Source organism: Diplotaxodon limnothrissa, linkage group LG17 (assembly GCF_057381915.1).
Source record: "Diplotaxodon limnothrissa isolate DT_005_m linkage group LG17, D_limnothrissa_male_GT1.1, whole genome shotgun sequence".
In the NCBI taxonomy this organism is placed as follows: domain Eukaryota; kingdom Metazoa; phylum Chordata; class Actinopteri; order Cichliformes; family Cichlidae; genus Diplotaxodon; species Diplotaxodon limnothrissa.
Genome location: NC_140612.1, coordinates 4,921,961 through 4,942,594, shown reverse-complemented (window position 1 = coordinate 4,942,594; position 20,634 = coordinate 4,921,961). Strand labels below are relative to the sequence as shown.

The 20,634-nt window shown below is 43.3% G+C and overlaps 2 protein-coding genes across 2 annotated transcripts in view; one reads left to right on the top strand and one right to left on the bottom strand.

Annotated features, from left to right (window-relative positions):
- Positions 1-20,634, top strand: part of camk1da (calcium/calmodulin-dependent protein kinase 1Da) — a 76,896-nt gene that overhangs the window by 11,880 nt on the left and 44,382 nt on the right. The window lies entirely within an intron of this gene.
- LOC146614516 (uncharacterized) lies at positions 6,099-9,861 on the bottom strand. The gene is made up of 6 exons (XM_085376563.1): positions 9,837-9,861; positions 8,584-8,646; positions 7,877-8,224; positions 7,106-7,414; positions 6,828-7,067; positions 6,099-6,421 (listed from the first exon to the last, which is right to left on the bottom strand). Exons 1-6 carry the CDS (start codon positions 9,859-9,861, stop codon positions 6,387-6,389), a joined length of 1,020 nt encoding a protein of 339 aa, XP_085232689.1. The 3' UTR covers positions 6,099-6,386.

Sequence of the window (20,634 nt, the reverse complement as noted above, 5' to 3'; positions counted from 1 at the left end):
CCATGACATCATGACTATGAAAGGCGGAAGAGGAAGTAGTTCCTTTGAATGTAGACAATCCGAATGTTATAGTTTCTTTCCACTGTGTTCCTGTTAATGATAAACCACAAATTTACTCTAAATTACTAAAATATCGATATTTTAATGTGAGAATCGATTCTAGAACATAAATGATTGGTATCGGAGGAATTGATATTTCAGAATCGATCCGCACATCACAAGATGAGTGCTGCTGTTTGACTGAGGAAGAATAAAGTAGTCGTGGTAAGCCAATCACATGACCACTTAAAGAGAAAGCAACAAGGTGACATATACCAGTTTATAAATTGTGTTGATAGGCCACGTAAAACCATGATAAACAATATATACGCGGCGTTTTTTCCTCAACAGTTTCGTCACGTTTACTATCTAAGGACAGCGCAGCGACCCCCCCCCCCCCCCCCCCCCCACAAAAAAAGGGGGGGGGGGGGTTGACGGATTAGGAGTGACGGCAAGAGAGAGAGAGAGAGAGAGTTTTGAGATGTGAGAGATTTGTGACGTTTAGCGTGTTTGGAGTGTGTAGTTAGTGTGTAGTGTTGTGGATAATTTTGTGTTGTGTGTCAGAACAATGAGGCGACTGCTGTCTCCAGGTAGAAACAGGAGTGATACACCTGCTGCTGTCAGACCTGCAGGTATCAGGCTGTGATGTTCTCCTTTATAGTGGACAGAAATTATTTTTTTTGGAGTGGCACAAATAATTTGTGTGGCATCTTATCTTATCTTATCAACTACAATAAAAATCAAACCTAAAATTTTGAAGAAAAAAAAACAAAACTAAATGAAATGATTTTGTAAACTTGGAAAACTAACTAAAATAAAGGAAAAAATACATAAGAGATATCCGTAGTTATAGTTTATGTTAGTTTGGTAAGTTCTTGTTACAGCTTGCTTGATGAGGCATTGATGGACGTGTTTATTATGACTCGGGATGTCTGCAAGACTGTGAGTCACTGCTTTCAACAAGTTCTGTGTTTTTATTGTAACACCTGTACTAATTTCTTAAATCTTGCCTCTGACACATTTGACACAATTTTAAGTCCAGACTCCAGATTGTCCAGCCCAGTTGGGATAATGCCACAAAAGACAAAATAATGTAAGGAATACAGGAATATGTTTAAATTAAATGGCCAACAACTTTACACTGGATGGATAGTCATTAATTTATTTCATATAAATATTTGTATTCATTCAGAACCTCAAGATTAAGCAGTAACACCTTAATATCAAAGAGGAAAAATACGCAAATATCTAATATTATATGTGTAAGACATGCTGTATATGTAACATTTAGGTACATGTTAGACTGAGGTGCAGTAATTAGTCCTCTTGGGTACATTCATGTTTGTACCTGTAGGGGCCGCTGTTTCTGAGAATGTTGCTCTGGTGGTCAAATGAGAAAGATGTGTTGAATCTTAGCAGTGGCAACGAGGCTTTTAGCAAAATAATGGACTAAACATGTAATGAACAAGAATATTTTCAGCAGCTAGTTAAATAAAAACAATGTCCTTGCAGAATTGTTTCATGCTGGAGGAAATTAGACCTTCTGACCTCAGCATGTCTTTAAAACCCTTGCAGCCTGCTAGCTAAGAAGCCTACACCATGTATGAGTCAGACTGAACTAGTCTCAAAGACCTGACAGTGAAACGAAATGCCATCATTCTGATTTGAAATGCTTCTGTGATTCACTCTGTCACTGAAACACAGCAGATGCAGTTTCCTGGATAAGTCAAAATGAAGTGCCTGTCAGTAAATGTCATGCTTTGTGCTGTTTTCTCTGTTGTAGTTTCACTTCAGGCTTCCATACCTGGCCTGTGTTTCCTGTTAGTGCCACTCAGAGGTAGCTGCCGCTTCTATAGAGCTGCCAAGCGGTCCCAGTTGGCAAACCATACTATTAATTAGCTTAAGACTCACACTGTTCTGTAGTACACGCCTGGGCTTCAGTTCAATGCTTAATTCATTTTCATCTTCTCCCATAATTCCTTGCATTGCCACAGAAGCACGTGATGGCCGAATGCAGTGAACGCCGTAGCTTTCTGTCCAGTTCCCATCACACAAAGCTGCGTGGTGCTTTTTTGAGTTGGATATCCACTAAGTAGATCACAGAGGGCCACTGAAGACTTTTATTCTTATGAAAGTGTTCCAAGCCATCCATTTTCTTAACCCCTTTTCCAGGTTAGGATTGAACCTATCCCAGATGACACTTCAGTAGTAAACGCTGATGTCTGTTATACCCACTGCTCTGACCAGGGTGGCAGCCTCTACCTGAACAGAAATCAAGTCAGAAAGCAACTTAGCATATTTCCCCTGAAGGCTTTATTGCTTCCATTAGAGCCAGGAAAAAAAAAATGAAATGCTAGAGCGGAGGAGGAGGAGGGGAAGGAAGAAGAGATAAGAAATGAGGAATTGTAATGAAAAGCAATGAGGGAGGGGAATCGAAGCAAGTAGAAGCCTAAGGGGGTGGCCTCAGGGGCTCTGAGCGTTGTCCTCTTTCATTGCCAAAGAATAAGTAAGCTGGAGGTGATTTTTTTTCCCTGTCACCCTTTCACTCCTTCCACCATCTGCCAGTACTAGGAACAGAGCTTTTGATTTGAAAGTACAGCACTTGTCTTCCTGTTTTATTTTGTACAGCGATTCAGATCGGCCTTCCAGTCCAGCTCAGTGGCTCATTATGCAGAACACAGAGTAGAAGCTAATGGAATCTTCACATTCACGATTGCCATCACAGACTTAATTAATTAATGGTAAACTGCAGTGGCGTTAAAGGTTCGTCCCAGAAGCACCTGACAGGATGCAGTGCTTCGAATGCATAATAAAATGATCAATCAGGCTGTGTGCGCCAGTGCCTTTGTCCTCTACACAAACATAAAGATCTGTGCTTTCCCTTATCTCTGGTCTGCTGCTGTGGTAGCACTGAGCAGGAGAATAGATTGCCCTGCTAGGATTGATTTTTTTAGGGCAGGAGGAGGGAAACTCCAAAAGAGGTCTGTTTCATTCAGTTCAGTGATGCACTCATGCGTAGTAATGTGTTGGGTTTTTTTCCGACCCTGGAAATCACCAGAGGATACCTTTGAATCATATTAGCAGACGGCTATTGAAATCTTGTCTCTGGAATCAAGATTGAGCTTAATGGCAGCCATCAGTCCAATCCTAAGGAGTAGATGAAAGTACTCATCAGCTCCACATGTCATCACAGGAGTGTAATACAAGCTTAACAGGGAAGTTGTGCACAATATACTACTGCTTTTGCTGCTTGTTGCTTCTGTAAGGACATACACGCACATCCAGGCCAACAAAAGATTAGTTGTTGTGCTGAAACAAGCCAACAATAAAAGAAGAGAACCAACAGGTCCAACAGGCAAGGCTTCAGGTTTGGTATTGTTCCACTGTAATTGTGCATAATATACCGGGATATTTATATCTTAGAGCAATTTTTGTTATAATTTGTAATATAAGGTGTAATTTAATTAGTTACTGTTCTTACTATCTTCAAACAACTTCAGAATTTTGATTTTGATGATTCTGATTTACTATTTGTTGCACCCTTGCACAACCTTTTCTTGCACTGAGATTTTGGCAATTTAAATTCTGACCAAGAAGCACAGTAGCACGCACAGCATTTTGTTTTGAAAGCATATTTCCACAAATGCAGGTGATACCATTAAGCTTTTTCACCAGCTGAAGCATTGCCAGTGCCTTGTAGCACTCACGAGTCCCAGACACTTTCACCCCTATCGTGCACTACTACAGAAATTGAAACGACACAGTGATATCATGAATGCAACACCCTACTGTGTTGTAAAAGGCACAATGCCAGTAAGCACAGTTGAATATGTCTGATTTAAGCGGCTGATTAAAGTAATTGACCCTCGTTACCGACTCCCTAGACATAAACATTTCCCTCAGTTACCCCCAGCTACCCAAAAGCTGTGGCTTACTTCACTATCACGTCGCATTTGAGGTCAATTTGCACATATGATCCATATAGAAAAGTCGACCCATATCCATATTTTGTATACATTTGAAGGTTTCTCTAATTTTTATTTTTTTTTTAGATTAGATAAAATAAAACTTTATTAATCCCCCTGGTGGGTTCCTCCTTGGTTTTTACACAGCTGAATAAACATCAAACAGAAAACTGATTAAACAGAAGTGTGAGATGGTCGAGAATTTACGCCAGTGTCTTGTTATATTTTAGAAAGCAAGGAGCAGACGGCCGAGTTTATTAAACTCCACCGAGATAGCGGTGACGCTAATCAGAAGGCTAGACCGTCCAATTTCCCCAGCCGTTTACTTCCGGCCTACCCGACCTTCTGAGGACCCGGCCCACGTAGACCGCGAAGGCTGGGTCCTCAGGAGGATGCAGCCCATGAATTTGGACACGACCATGGATTCACTTAACTGGACCTCTTAACTTTGTTTATGGTGTTTGAGTATTTTAATGCTGTTAGCTGACAAACAGCATAGCTTGTTGTGTAGTTAATTGCAGTAGCAGTCTGTGTGTTTTTGTGAGTGAAACCCTAGTGCTAGCTAGCACTAATTAGCTTGTGTTTGTGTTTCTGCTGATGGAGCTCGCTAGTGGTACTGAAAACTTTCCACCCTTTTTTTTGTTTTTTTGTTTTAATACAGTCATTAAATATTAAAAAACCACAATATCTTAATTTTTGCAGTTCTAAAATTAGGGCTTCAGTCCAAATCCACAAACTGTCCATCTTTCATATACAGTTAAGCGCTTTTTATTGCTTATTTCTTCCGCAGCTTTCTTTGGTTTACATGTTTAACTTATATAAAAGTAATCTCTACCTGTGAACATAATACACTTGAAACTGTGCAGTTTATCCTGGAATGCTCGTATTAGCTACTCGAAAGCATTTCATAGCAGTTAAAATACATTTATATGGGATTAATTGTAATCAATGGACGGGCCATTCTGAATTTTGTAGATAGTTTGTTTTTTCTTAACAACTTACTTGCTTCTCAACTCTTATTTCACCATAATAACCTTTCAGAACTTTATATATAGCAATTAGATGGCTCAGATTCGTTATAACATAACAAGATGTACCCAAATAATATTTGGCAGCCATGCAGTAGTGTTGCTGTGGTAACACTTAGCCGTTGCCCATCAGATTGTAAAAGATCGCTGCCATTAATGGAAGCAGCACCGCAGGAGCTTTGCTGCTGGCCAGAACACACTCTATCTTCTGGACAGGTAATTTAGGGCAGACCATAGGTGCACACACACACACACACACAACACAAGAAAATAACACACAAAAGCACAAACACAAAAGGGGCAGACTCACTCTGATATACATGACTCAGGTCTTGAAAACACACCGTGCCAACAAAATGTCAGCATATCACACACACCAAATTTTAATCCTGTGGAATTTCTGTGGAAAACATAAAACATACCAAAACTAATACGCATACCCACACACACACACACATATTTAAATATTATTAAATGACTCACATACACATTGTGTTTTGGTAAGCGTTACACTTTACAGTGACACACACATACAGTACACACACACAGTCATCTTCACCTTGGAGGCTTTTTCTGTATTATAGCAGACCTATTTTCAGTCCCACTACTGTACGCAGATAAATGTGTGTGTGTGCATATGTGTGTGTATCTTGGTCGACTTGGGCCAGTTGCATTCATGTCGTCCTTGAGCAGAACACAATGTTGAATCTTGAAGTGTTAAAATGTCTCAAACTTCGAGAGACAGAGACATAATAATAATAATAATGGATACTTTATTGATCCCCATGGGGAAATTACTTGTTTTTCTCTGCATTTGACCCATTCACTCAGTGAAGCAGTGGGCAGCCCACTAAGCAGGCGCCCGGGGAGCAGTGTGTAGGGACGGTACCTTGCTCAGGGGTACCTCAGAGTAGCCGTTAAGTGGATTCGAACCGCCGACCTTCCGATCATGGGGTGACCACTTTACCTACTGAGCTATCCCTGTCACGGTCTGGAGGGCAGACCGTGGGGGATGTAGGAGAAAGGACCCAAAACGCAGACTTAATGGAATGAACAGTGGGTTTATTTACAGTGAGGTAATTGTACACCACACATTAAATCTCCAAAAGTGCTCCCTCGACTCCCGTGACGTGTCTTCTCCCAAGTGCTGGTATCCCGTGCTCTCTGCCCCTGTGCCTTCACACACCCCGTGTGTCTTGCAGTCCTGTGTTCCGCTGTCCTCATGGAGTCTAACTCAACGATCCTGCGCCGGAGGAAGCTCCATCGCTCTGTTAAGTAGCTCCCCCGACGATCCTGATCAGAAGCAGGTGTGTGGTAAGCTAGGCGTGACCAGCAGCTGGCAGGGCCACACCCATCAGGCCTGCAGGTGGCTGTCCTTCATCCTCCAGCCTCACACACACACACACACACCAGCATGGAACACAAGAGCACAGTGCAGCAAACATACATCCAATACACTAATAACAATAAAGGTCCACACTGTTCACGAACCCCGAGTCCCCGGCACCGGGTCCGTGACAGTACCCCCCCTCAAAGGGTCGACTCCCGACGACCCAAAACAAAACCACAGAACAACCAACCCAGGGCGGGTGGCGGGGGGTCCAGGACGGAGGGCCCCAAAACCACTCCGCTAAACAGCCACCACAAAGCAACAAAAGAAAAACACAGTTCAACAGTTCAATCCCCCGGTCCAGTGGCAGCAAACACAGTTCTGGCGGCCGACCTGTAGGACGGCAAAACAAGCGGGACCCGCTGCGGGTTAGGCAGTGGCGGCAAAAAAGTTCAGGTGGCCTACCTCTAACCCCTTGATGGAAACGCAGGAGCTCCGGCGGGCGGCCATGGGTCTGGCAGCCGCGGTGGAACGGTTCTGGTGGCCTGCCACGGGTCCGGTGGCGGCGGCGTTGCTCCTCCGGCGGCCTGCCACGGGTCCGGTGGCGGCGGCATTGTAGCTCCCGCCTCAGCACAACCCATGATTCTCGATGTGGCGGCCGGGCTGCAGGACGTGGCGGCCGGGCTGCAGGACGTGGCGGCCGGGCTGCAGGACGTGGCGGCCGGGCTGCTGGACGTGGCGGCCGGGCTGCTGGACGTGGATCCCTCCGGATCCCTCCGGACCTCCGAGCTCCTCCGGTGGCAGCGCGGGCTCACCAGGCTCGCTGAGCTCCTCTGCTGGCAACGCTGGTCCCTCCGGCTCGTTGAGGTCCGCCAGCAGCGGTGCGGGCTTCTCAGTGGGTGGCTCGCTGAGCTGCTCCAGCTCACAGTGCTCCTCCGGCATTAGCTCGCTGGGCTCCCCCGGCTCACAGTGCTCCTCCGGCATTAGCTCGCTGGGCTCCCCCGGCTCACTGTGCTCCTCCGGCTCGCCGAGCTCCTCCGGCTCGCTGAGCTCTACAGCTGGCGACGCGGGCTCCCCTCGCTCGCTGAGCTCCTCCGGCTCGCTGAGCTCCTCCGGCTCGCTGAGCTCCACAGCTGGCGACGCGGGCTCCCCTCGCTCGCTGAGCTCCTTCGGCATGCTGAGCTCCTCCGGCTCGCTGTGCTCCTCCTGCTCGAGCATGCTGAGCTCCTGCTCGAGCATGCTGAGCTCCTTCGGCATGCTGAGCTCCTCCGGCTCACAGTGCTCCTCCGGCATTAGCTCGCTGAGCTCCTCCGACACGCTGAGCTCCTCCGGCTCGCTGTGCTCCTCCTGCTCGAGCATGCTGAGCTCCTGCTCGAGCATGCTGAGCTCCGGCTCGCTGAGCTCCTGCTCGAGCATGCTGAGCTCCTCCGGCTCGCTGAGCTCCTGCTCGAGCATGTTGAGCTCCTCCGGCTCGCTGAGCCCCTGCTCGGGCATGCTGAGCTCCTCCCGCTCGCCGAGCCGCTGCTCCCGCTCTCCGGGCTCCGGCTCGCAGGGCTGCACGGCTGGCCGTGCGGGCACCTCCCGCTCCCTGAGCTCCTGCTCCGCTTCGCTGAGCAGCTCCTCCCGCTCTCCGGGCTCCTGCTCCGGCTCGCAGGGCTCAACAGCTGGCCGTGCGGGCACCTCTGGCTGCGCTTCAGCCACAGATGGATGATCCGGAGGCGAAGATGGTGATGCGGTGTCCGCAGGTGGGGAAGGTGAAGGTAGAGCCGGTGAAGAAGATGGCCGAGGGGTGACTGCATGCGGATGGGATGATGACGGCGCTACAACCGCAGATGGTGAAGCCACCAGTGGCGTGGAGACTGCTGAATGAGGTGAGAAATGAAAAAGTGTCCTTATTACTCACCACAGCCGGTTCTTGAGATGTCCGGGAGGGCGGCTGCGGTGAGGAACGCCGGCGGCGCGAACGCCGTTTCCGGGTAGACGTCGGGGCCGGCGTATCAGGCTGAAGAACCTCAGGCTGGCCGAGTGGGGGGGCAGCCTGGATCGGAGAGTGGAGGTGAAGGGTGTTGAGCAGGAAATCCGCCACAATCGGAAAAAGATTGTCCAACACCCAGGGAAAACAAGTCAGTGTTTCCTGCAACCGCTTCTCCACAGCACAACGTAAACCCTCCGCGTGCGCTTCCAGCCACAGTTCACATAGACGATTTACTTTGTCTGTCACCTCCCTCCTGAACCTCTCCGAAAAGTCCGCTGGGTCCATCTGGCAGGATCGTTCTGTCACGGTCTGGAGGGCAGACCGTGGGGGATGTAGGAGAAAGGACCCAAAACGCAGACTTAATGGAATGAACAGTGGGTTTATTTACAGTGAGGTAATTGTACACCACACATTAAATCTCCAAAAGTGCTCCCTCGACTCTCTCAGTGGGTATCCCGTGCTCTCTGCCCCTGTGCCTTCACACACCCCGTGTGTCTTGCAGTCCTGTGTTCCGCTGTCCTCATGGAGTCTAACTCAACGATCCTGCGCCGGAGGAAGCTCCATCGCTCTGTTAAGTAGCTCCCCCGACGATCCTGATCAGAAGCAGGTGTGTGGTAAGCTAGGCGTGACCAGCAGCTGGCAGGGCCACACCCATCAGGCCTGCAGGTGGCTGTCCTTCATCCTCCAGCCTCACACACACACACACCAGCATGGAACACAAGAGCACAGTGCAGCAAACATACATCCAATACACTAATAACAATAAAGGTCCACACTGTTCACGAACCCCGAGTCCCCGGCACCGGGTCCGTGACAATCCCTGCCCCCAAAGAGATGTTGTGCAACAGCTGAGGCAAGCACAAGCCTTTATAGGTTTGAGTCCTTTATCTGAAAGCCACTTTGGGCCTGGGCTTACATGTACATTAAATGCAGTCAGCCCTCTTAAACCGATGCGTGCTTTAAAAACCCACTGGGATGCAAACAGTATCGCAAGTGATGCCCACAGCAGTTCAAACTAATCAAAGAAAATGTTTGGATATTACCCCAATCAGTCTGGGAAAATGCTGTTTGTCTCTCACATTAGAGTGCTGTGAATGCAGATCTGTATTCTCAGCATCTCGATGTAAACTAGACCAAAGGGGAGTGTTCAGATGCTTAAATATGTATGAATGAATCAGTGTGTTAACATGCAGTTGAAGCTTCAGTAAGTCAGAATTTGAAAAGAGATCGCCCTTCTCCCACAGCTCTTCCCTGACTCTTCCCACCGGACGAACAACCAATGCAGAAATGTCAAAAGCTTCTCAAAGTGGCTACTTGACTTCCAGTTAAAATCCCTAACTTGGATTAAGAAGAATGTTCACAGTTATGGAACTCATCCGCTGGGATACTGGGCTGTAGGATGTGGCCACTTTAATTGACAGGTGCGCCAAAACAGGAAGCAAGGATTGTAAAAAAAATGTTGTTATATTTAAAAAAAACACCCACACACCTTAACTTACTCCAGTTCTTTATACCATCAACCATCTTTCTGTAACTCCTACTGTTAATGAATAAAAATTCTCAGTGTAAAGCTGAAGATATAAAAAGAGATGGTGCTAAAAATATTCGACATACGTTTTAATTTATTAAAACAGCATCATTTGTGTTCAGCTGATAATATTATGGTTTGTTATATTTTTAAGTCACTGTATTGCCTGCTAGCTAGTAATCTGATTTACTGATTAGCTTACAAAACACGCATTTAACTTACTGGGAAAATTGTAATACACCTCTGCTGGTTGTGGAACTGGGCCTACAAATTGAGAATATAGGGTATATATACACACAAATATACATACATACATTATGATCATTATAATTGAAGAACTCAGGATCGTGCTCAGCAAACCTGCTGTCCTATAAAAACAAATGTTTTCTTTCTTCTATGCACAGTCTAGCTTGCATATGCATTAAAAAAAGATTCTTTATTCAGCATTTGAATTTGGAGTAAAGCAACTACCACATCTTCTTAAGTAGATTTGTACTTTATACTACTTAACACAGCACCACTTAGTCTCGTTGGCTCAGTGTATCATAATCCTGGGGCAGGAATTGTACATGAAAATTCACTTAAAGGTGCCCATTTTTGTTAACAAATAGGTTAAAGCACTAGGTTAAAATCTGGTTTCTGCACTGACCTTTTTTAATCATTATGGAAACTCTTTTTTTTCCATTGTGAATTGGCAATGGAAGTAACGCAAGCTACGTCCCTGCTGTAAAACATCCATTTCTCGGTCATGTCCTCTACACTAAGCATGCTTCTAATCGGCTTTCACATAGACATAATGCCATTCCCCTCTTCCCCCCATGTTTCCTGTCTGTTTGTCAGCGACATCCTCCAATTAAGGCTAAATGAGAGGATTAATACCACTCAGCCTGCCGTTGTTAGCTTCATTTATTACAGAGACTGGAAAGGTACCAAAGGTAACCGATTCAACCTGGCAGCACCTTAAAACCAAACAGATGTCTCCTGCTTCACTCATCGACCCTGCATCATTCTGGGCTGACATCATTTTTAGGTTGCATCATCCGGGAAGACTTCAGGCCTAATAAAGGGCCGGCATTTCATGCATTTCACTGATGTGACAGTTCATTCCACTGACTGCAACCCGGAGGCCACCCTAAGCAACCCTCTGCTACCGATTACACTCTTCTTGTTGTGCTCGTGTGTGTGTGGGTAACTTGGGCGTTTGTGAAGTTAGCAGTGATTTACAATCTGTCGAACAGAGCCAGAATAAAGTTCACACAGTAACTATTATGCTGGAGCGCAATCATGTTGACACCTGTTCTGCAGCGTGTGACTGTGTCTGGGTGTGACGGCAGTATAGTTTGTGTGCTTGTAAAATAATACGGCAGAGCTGCTCAAGAAGTGAATACATAGTTTATTCAGATTGATAAAAACAAGTATGAGCATGTGCGTGTTAGTAATGGCAACTGTGCTGCCTATTATTGCTGACATAAAAGGAGCACCTTTAAATATTTACGGTAGGCTTGTTGATAGTGATGTCATCATTAAATATCACACAAACGTAGGTAACCATTGGTGACAAAGACTGACTTGTTAATGACTGTGTTACATGTCTATAAAACTAGACAGCCACTGAGAAGGCATTGTTTCCTTTTTGTAATAACATTTTCATTCATAGTCTCCTTTACTATAAATGCACTTTTTAAGCTTTTTATTCAGGTAAAGCTCACTTTTACACTTCCAAATACCACAATGTTGTCTGCAGAGGTTCCATTGTTTCATGATACAATGTACAATATGTGCACATATTAGAGACCTGTCCATTTGTTTAGAACTGTTGCGTTAATTAAGAAATCGTTTAGAGCGTAGTTAGATTAGATAACATAAGTCTAGGCGGTGACAGAGAGACTCCTGGAAGAACTAATCCTCCTCTATTAAACTCAAACAAGGTACATTCAGTGAATTGTCAGGCCGTGATGTACACCTGTCTGAACATGGTTGGATATCACTAGCCACCCACACACTTGGTAAATCATGTAATCATAATGAACTGTGACTGGAAGAGTGACTTCAGCTTAGGATAAATGAGATATAATAATAGGGTAGCACCTATACAGTGACGTTTCCTCACAGTGTGTAATAGATCAACTCTAACCTTAAGCATAGTCTGTATAGAAAAGATTTAACCATGTTGATGCCACTCAGTGGTTTGCCCATTCTTGGTGTTTTGCTGGAGCCAGAAGTGAACGTGTTTTTTTAGGGTGGAGTTATCAGCTAGCACTTGGTTAGCAAGTAGCGTATACGTAGGGCTAAGGGAGCAATTTGAGAAGATTTAGTGTTGTATTCACTGATTGTGGTGCTATCCTCCCACTATTACGAAGAAGCACACACAAAACAGCAGATCTGAGAAAGGGAGGCGGTACAGAGGAGAGAAAGACAGAGACTCTGGGGAATACATTTTCATTTCCAACATGAAGACATAGTACATGTACTGAATATATACCAGCTGGAGCGCTCCTCATCATGACCTCATTTACCCTGCTTTAATTAGTGGACATAAGCAGACATCGGCTGCACAGTTAAAATGGTTTTATATCATATTTTAATATGTTCTTGTTGTTGGTGCTTGGTTCATTTTTAATTGCTGCAAGGAAAACTGCTTTTATATGGTTAAAAGTGGATAATGAAACTGGTAGGCTAGATACATTACCAAGCTTATGGTTGTGTGATAAAACAATAAAATACATATCTGGACCAGGGAGTCCATAAATAGCTTCTCAGTCTTATTATTCATCATATACCTCGGTGAGGTAATGCCTGGCAGCTACAGCCCCTGTTTTCTGTAGCCACCTGTCACTCAAATCAGCCGCACCCTTAATCTCACATAACTTAACATAACAAGTCCTTAATACAGTTAAATCAGTGATGAGTCATATTGAAATTTTTGGGGTTGTCACGAAAGGGACAACTGAAAATGTCCTTTTCTCTGATGCAGTGAGCATCAAAACTGTTTATTCTACCAGGTTTTAAACATGATGTTCTAAAGCTGGACACCTATACAGCAATATAAAATCAATTGTCTTTTGCTGATAAAAAAAACAAAACATTAAAATGTAGGTCTTGTCTTTGTACTCATATCCCAGTCTATGGACTGGGTTAAAGTTGGGACATTTTTATAAAATGTAAGGTTGTATTAGTATGCACTCAGATACAAATGTTGGTGTGAATTACTTATGCTCCAATATGACCATTAAGGTGTGATTATATATATGTGAACACAGTATCCTTTGTAGTTTTGTATTTATAGTGTGCTGTGCTTTATGTAATTAAATGTTGTCAGTCTTGTTTGTGCATTGTGGGCAATAATACAACACGCTGTATTGTACTGGATTGATGTCAAACTGTCCCTTTTACATAAATCAATAAATAAAAAAATGCCCATTTTTTATCTTTAGCCCTTTCTGGCATTGCAATTTTTTCAATGTCCTCTCTCTCTGTCTCTCGCTCTCTCTGTCCCTCCATATGTCTCGCGCTCAGCATGCACTGACTGCGAGGCTCTGCTGTTCTGCTAGCAGTGTTTGTGTTGCCGTCACTGCAGTCAGCCTTGTACCTTTTTTATTTGCCACATGGACGCTTTTGTGGGCATTTTATTTTTGATTTGCATGTTTTTATCAAAGACTATCAAGTAATTCTGAAATGTTATCTTTAGGAATGATCACATTATAGGCAACAATAAAAACCAAAGCCATGGTCTTACATGTTTACAATATACTGGTAATTGCCGATAGTCCTTGGATCCAACCGTTAACACCACGACACACCCGACACACAACTACGCCCAGCATTATAAAGTTGATATGAAAACATAACAGAAGCTGAACGGAGGACTGTCCCTCTCACCTACTTGTAAACTTGTTCCTTGTAGCGAACATAAACAGGGTATTCCACTTCCACATGTCTTATTGGATTATCTAAAGTCCGCACACTTCCTCGCGCACGAGTCTCAAAGCTGTTTCCATGGTGATTAATGTAAACATAATTGGAGTGTCCTGACATCCCAGTAGTGGTCCAGGCTGTTTCCATGCCTCCAAATCCAAATCCATGCCTCAGTAGCTGAGTTAGAGAGCGCTTGTTCATTACTGTTTGTCTGTGTCTCTTTCCTGTGCAGTCCTTCCACATTTCCACTGAATTACACACATACACATCTTATACTACTGTGTTGGTCTCTTCAATAAATTCATTTAATTAAGTTTTGTATCATGGATGTCATAATCAAACACTAACAGAATCAGCTTGTTAATAATATTCATGGATGTTATTCTGTTCATATTGGGGGGGTGGGGGTTACTATAAAGTACATGTAGAATAGATTAACCGATGAACCGCTGTGAGCACTGACAGCATGTTGCATGGTGATGACTGTGACACTCATCTTCTTTGATCACTGTGCAGGCTTGTAAAGTCTTGCATGTCAGAAGGGGTGACATGGATCTGATTAAAATCTTGGCCCCGTACTGTGTCAGATTATACTCTTTCACATTTTAGATCCGTTTTGTTCAAAGTGTAAATGAAAAGAAAGAAACATGAAAGCAGAGACATATCAGCAGCTCATCTGGTTCTAAGCAGAAACCAGGGGTAAAAAAGCAGTTTCATGTACATGTTTCTGAATGCAATGAGGGAAAGTGATATTGTTTTTGCTGTAGTTTGGTGGAAATCTTCATTGTTTTGCAGCAGATAGTTTCATTTCACATCACGTATTCCTTTGTCCAAATCAGCAAACATCAATTTAATTTGTTGGCTGAGCGCTTGTGTTTGTGCCATGCTAGCAGTTTGATACAACTGTATAGACAAAGAGCATCCCAGGGACATATATTTAAACTAAATACAGTTGCCAAGTTGGCCAACACTCAAGTCTTCAGCTTCATCTGAAGCAAGCGTCGATCTCAGCAGCGTGCACATTTCCTGAGGGCAAGATGATTCAGATAAGTGCTTTTTATGCCTGGTAACCTTACCAGCTGCACATTTTGTAGTTAAAGTACCGCTAGGTTTCGAAACTAAAATGTACCACACCAAGTAGACCTCTTCCAAATGGAGAGTTTTGTTGTGTTATGCTAAATATTATTGAATTCAGGTGAGTAACGCTGGACTGGGTAGACTGATTCATTTGGTATTATGGCATTTAACAGCAGTTTCTCAGTTAAACTCCCAGCAGTCCAATGAGAGCCACAGGCGGACCGACAATTAGCCAATTAGAAAATGTGTGGATCTACTAATGTTGTGAGTTAGTGTTGAGCATTGTTACACTGCGCTCTGAAACAGGGTAGTTTAAACGACTTGTTTGTTTGTTTTTGGCACACTCATGACATGGCTACTACACAGCAAATGGAGAAACACAATGAATATTTTGTATTTCACTTTGCTCCATTCTTAAGACCCAGAGATTCATACAAATAACATAGGAGAGCCGAATTACCACTCAGCAGGAGCAGAAATCTCCATTTTGGCTTCCAGTTAATCCTGCTCTGGAGATATCAATGATGTCATAAACCGGCTGAACCAGTGAGAAAAACGGGCTAGAGCAAAACTGGCCGGAGAGTGGCAAGACTCCAGACTCCACCCCACACGGTTAGAGAAGATCTGCTCAACCCATCCTGGCTCAGAGGCTCAGAAAAACACAAAGCAGTGGTGTGCTATGACAACTGATCTGTTTTCATTAGCTGCTTGCTATAGATGCAGAGCTGAAGTAACCTCACAGGGTTCATGTGTTCCTGTGAATGTTGTCCTAATGTTTGTCCTACAGAGTGTTGGATGCATGATCCATCTGTTGGTGGTGGAGTAGAGTGAATTATTCACACCCAAATTGACAGTGGGTTGGATTTACCCTGTCGGGGCAACTTCTTGTATCTAAGGATGGATTTTGGTCTTAATTGCGCAGAAGACTGTACAGGCATTTTCTTTCAGTGCGCTCTCTGTCTCTTGTCTTCATCTTCTTCTGTCAGAGCCACAGTGAGAATACAGACTATAATTGGCACTTAATTGCTGCCGTGGCAACAGTGCTATTTAAGCCTACGTGCTCTGCAACAAAGCCATATAGCGCGCACACACAAAACACAGGGAGGAAGACACATGGAAGGAGGTTCCTCAGCTCTCTTTCACTCCGAGTGTTTATGTCTTTAACATATGGTGACAAGCTAGGCTAGAGAAGTTTTGCTGAAAAAGCAAAAACAGGGGGTCTGTTGTATTCACCTGACTTGTTTTTCTGCTCCATTTCATTTAGACAACAGTCATAATAAAATCCTCATCTATCATGCACTACCTCCCGTTGCCATAGTGACTCAGATCAGCAGCCTTCTGCCTGTGGGTCAGAACCCCACACAAGGTCTTCTGATAAATTTGGTGGGATATTGCATGATGAAATGTTTGCACACTGTAATGCTGAAGTTACAGTTCTTTGTCTCGTTTGAATTTAAAACATAAAATAACTGATCAGCTAAGTTATATTGTGTAGCTGTTAATGTCCAGTTTTTTTCCCTTTTGTATCAAAAATTAAAATATTGCTTCTGTTAGGCCAGAGGAGCAAAGCAGAAAAAATGTGTCCACGTCTTTTGGGAAATTTCTGGTTGAAACTGCTTCAGGCTTCGTGAGGTCTTTTTATTCCATTATTCATGCTGAGACCTGATAGTCTGAGACAGAAGGTACACCATCACCAGTAAATGACAAATTGAACAGAGGACAACAGCAATATTAAAAAACTAAATAAATGAATAATCATCTGTGATGTAATTCCTTTGTCAATATTGTTGTAAAAAGAGTAATTTTAAATGTTCACATAAACTATTAATAGAAAAAAGTTAAATGTTGAATTAATTTCTGTTAAATTTCAAAACATATTGGGACATAGATGGTAAATGTACTGATTATTATATAGCACGTTTCTACTCTCCTAGAGTACTCAAAGCGCTGTATACAACATGCCACATTCACACCCATTCTCACAAGCACTGACTCTAAACTGAGTGCTTTTCTAACTACATTCAAAGACATTCACTGATGCATCTGATGGATGCATCGGAGAGCAACTTGGGGTTAGATTCTTGCCCAAGGATACTTGGCATGCAGACTGGAGGAGCCAGGGATCGAACCACCAACCTTCCGATCAGTAGGTGACCTGCTCTACCTCCTGAGCTACAACATATACGTATACAACATAAAAACAGTTCAATCTGTTCTTAAAGCTATGGATAATATTCTAATGACAGTTTCCACCTAAGATGCTTCCAATTAATTAAATAGACAGTTACATTAGTTTAACATGACAAACCCTTGATCAGAAGGAGACATAACTTACTGGAGGGTTATGTCTGGAAAGGCATCTGTTGTTGAGAACCCTGTGAAGAAGAAAAGAAAGATAAAAGCAGCTGAAAGATGTTCTGAAATTGTCAAGTAAAGAACTACATTCCACAGTTTAATTCAGTTCTGTTTGATTTTCATAGCACCAAATCACAACAATAGTCAACTCGAGGTGTAAAGTGTAAGTTAAAGACTGTACAATAATACAGAGAAAAGCCCAGCAATCAGGTGGTCCCCTATGAGCAAGCACTTGGCGACAGTGGGAAGGAAAAACTCCCTTTTAAGAGGAAGAAACCTCTGGCATAACCAAACTCAGGTTGGGACATCCATCTGGCACCAGCAGTCGAGGATGAGGCCGATACAAAGGAAGTGTCTCACTTTACGCTGACAGACACTTTACTTTTAAACTTTTCAAGCTACTGTAGCAGATATAGCAGCTGTTTAAAAAGCAAGTAGTTGGGGCCTTTGTTGTTACATGTTGTTAGGGTGTTGTTAGGCACATCATCGAATTCATCTCTGAGGTGATTTCTCCAGATTCCGGATAAAGACTTTGCCCCGGCTGCATTCACAGCCAGCATGTTTTTGTCTGAGCTCTGCAGATGCTATCTGAACTAGCTGTGAATGCAACTAAAAGCAATGCCAAGATTCTAAGAAGCAACAGAAAATAACAGAACGAGATTATTTTTGATGCTACAACCATTGCCAAAATGAACATCCGCCAAATATCTGCTAACCCCGCTGAACGTCTCTACTACCTTCCGGAATAGTTTGACTGTGTCAGAGTTTCACACATAACAAAACCTTTCACAGCAGACATATTTGCTGTTAAATAAATTTTATGCTGAAGACTTGCATTTGCATTAAGGCTTGCATGGTTGTTTGCTCCTAGGGCTGAAGGGCCAATAAGTTTAGTCTATGGTGAGTCATTACACTACTCCACCTAGAATATTAGTCAGAATTTACTACACAAAATGAACACGTAATGGGTCTTCACTCAAGTTGTGCTCAAGCTCAAAGACAAGTAATACCTTATTGCTAATCAATGCAGTTCTGAAACAAAAGACATTATAGTCATTTGGATAGGCAAAGTATCCAGCTAGGCCTGCTAGATTTATTGACCTGCCAGTCCCTTTGAGTGGTGAGCCAAAATACAGTGATATACAAACTTTCCCTTCCTTTGGATTGAAGTACTTCTGCCTAAATTAATGAAATACGACAAAACAAAGCCAACTGTCACTGTGTCAAACCCAAAGTGAGATCACATCCTGTTGTTGCCCCTTCCCCATCCTCTTTCTCCTGGTTCATTGAACCTGCATAAACAGTGACAAAATCATGAGGTGGAATCCCAGTGAGCCAAAGCGACTTTGCCGGCTGGCCAGCAGTGAATTTTACTTCAGGTGAAATATTTGCCCTGAACAGACAAATGGCTTCTTTCCCAAACTCCACCAGTCCAGACGTCCTATGTGCCAACCACATTTTATCGACCAGTTTCTCCTATTGTCTAATCTTTTTTATCCACTCTGGGTTTCCTTCTTTTTCTCATTTGCATGTCATGAGCTTCCTCTATGTGGTAATCTTTTTTTTTCTTTTTTTTCTTTTTTGAATGGCCACCAAGACAGTGAGACATAATTCAAGCAGATTACTTTGTATTCAAACCACATGCAAATAATGGTGCATGCGTTTGTGCTCTGCCGGTGATGACGTTAGTTTCGTGCCGTATAATTGTCCTTGTCCATGCTCTGTCATTATCAGGCCTTCTGTTATGTGTGTGTGTATTAGTCAATTCAGAGGCAACCACTTCTGCTTTGATTAAACTGCTAATTATTGATCGGGCAAGCACCGACCTCCATAGCTGACATTATCCTGCTCTGTGTGTGTGTGTGTGTGTGTGTGTGTGTGTGTGTGTGTGTGTGTGTGTGCGAGAGAGAGAGAGACACACACAGACAGAGTAAGAGAGTATGAATGAGAGCTTACAGCTTCTTTCCCAGCTGCTTTTTGTTGTAACACTTCCTCTCATTCAACTGCACTTGTAATTTCTTGGATAAATGTTTATTGAGCCTGTAGTTTTCATTTTGACAAACAGGACTGCTCACATTCAGGAGCATTTCGACTTCAGATAGAAGAAGAATAAAATCTGTAAAACTGAGATTGTATTCCAGAGATACAGCATTGGTATAATAATATAATGAGGGAAGAGAAGCTTTGGAGCGATGAGGACTTGAGATGAGTGCAGGCAGTGGAGATATTGTCATGAGAAGAAGTTTGTGTTTTCCCCTAATCTCCGAGGGATGTGTTGACAGTTTTCACAAATGAATTCATTGTCATTAATTATCATTAGTGACATTTTAGATTGTCAGAGTTGTTGCAAGTCTGCTGTACCTTACCTTGTTGAGAATCATGCCAAATAAACCACAAAAAAAGCTGAGCTGTGTTTATTTTATCAAATGCGGAGTTTATAACCACAATTCCAAGAAGTTAAAATGGTTTGTGAAATGTAAATAAAAAAGCATCCCAACTTTTTTGGATTTGGTGTTGTAGTTTTTTTTGGCTGGGGGGACAAAAACCCATTGGGTTGCAAAGTCCGGTTTTTGGAGCTTTGACTTTTTGATACTTGACCAGACTAGTAAGGATGAGATCCGACTTAAAGCCCACAAACACTGACTAATATTTGCACACCCGACTTTAGCCAATTTACAAAAGGGACACCATGTTGTATTCAGTAAGTCTTGAAACTTGAGACCATAAACTCATCAGTGTGGGGCAGCTGGGGGCCATTTTATGTCTTTTTGGAGCCACAAAAGTCACCCCCTACTGGTGATTAGAAAGAATGCAGGTCCAAGGAATTTGCACATTGGATTTGCTTTTCAAACTCGGTAGCTACACCCATTTTTATACCTTCTGAGTAAAGAGCAGACAGTTAGTTAGAACATGGGAAATGTTAAATGACTGAAGTTAGCAAAAACAACCTCCAGTCCCTCTGTGACCTGTAGTGACTCTACAGGGTAACTGAAAAGAATTTGGTTAACTTAGCCTTTTGCTTTGATCATGTCATCCATTTGTTTCACTGTCCCCTCCCTATCTGTGTAAATGTCATACGTTTTCAGTGGAGCTGGGTCAGCTCACCTTCCCAGACTGACTTTCTGTGTCTATAAGTGACCAATATGGCATTACACCCATAAACACACCAGTACAGCAAACTTTTGCAGTGGACGTGGAAGGATTTCCTCAACAAAACATTGGAAACACAATCTAGGACATCCAATTGGTTCACAAGCTATAATGAGCCAACCATTCTTCTGAACATGCTGAACATTATACCTGCAAAGCAGCTACAATGATGAGCATCACCATTGTCAGCACATTCTCTGTTTCACTCAAACCCCAACCTGGTGTTGCTGGTTCATTGGAATCTGATCAGGTTTCTCTTGTAATAATAGTTT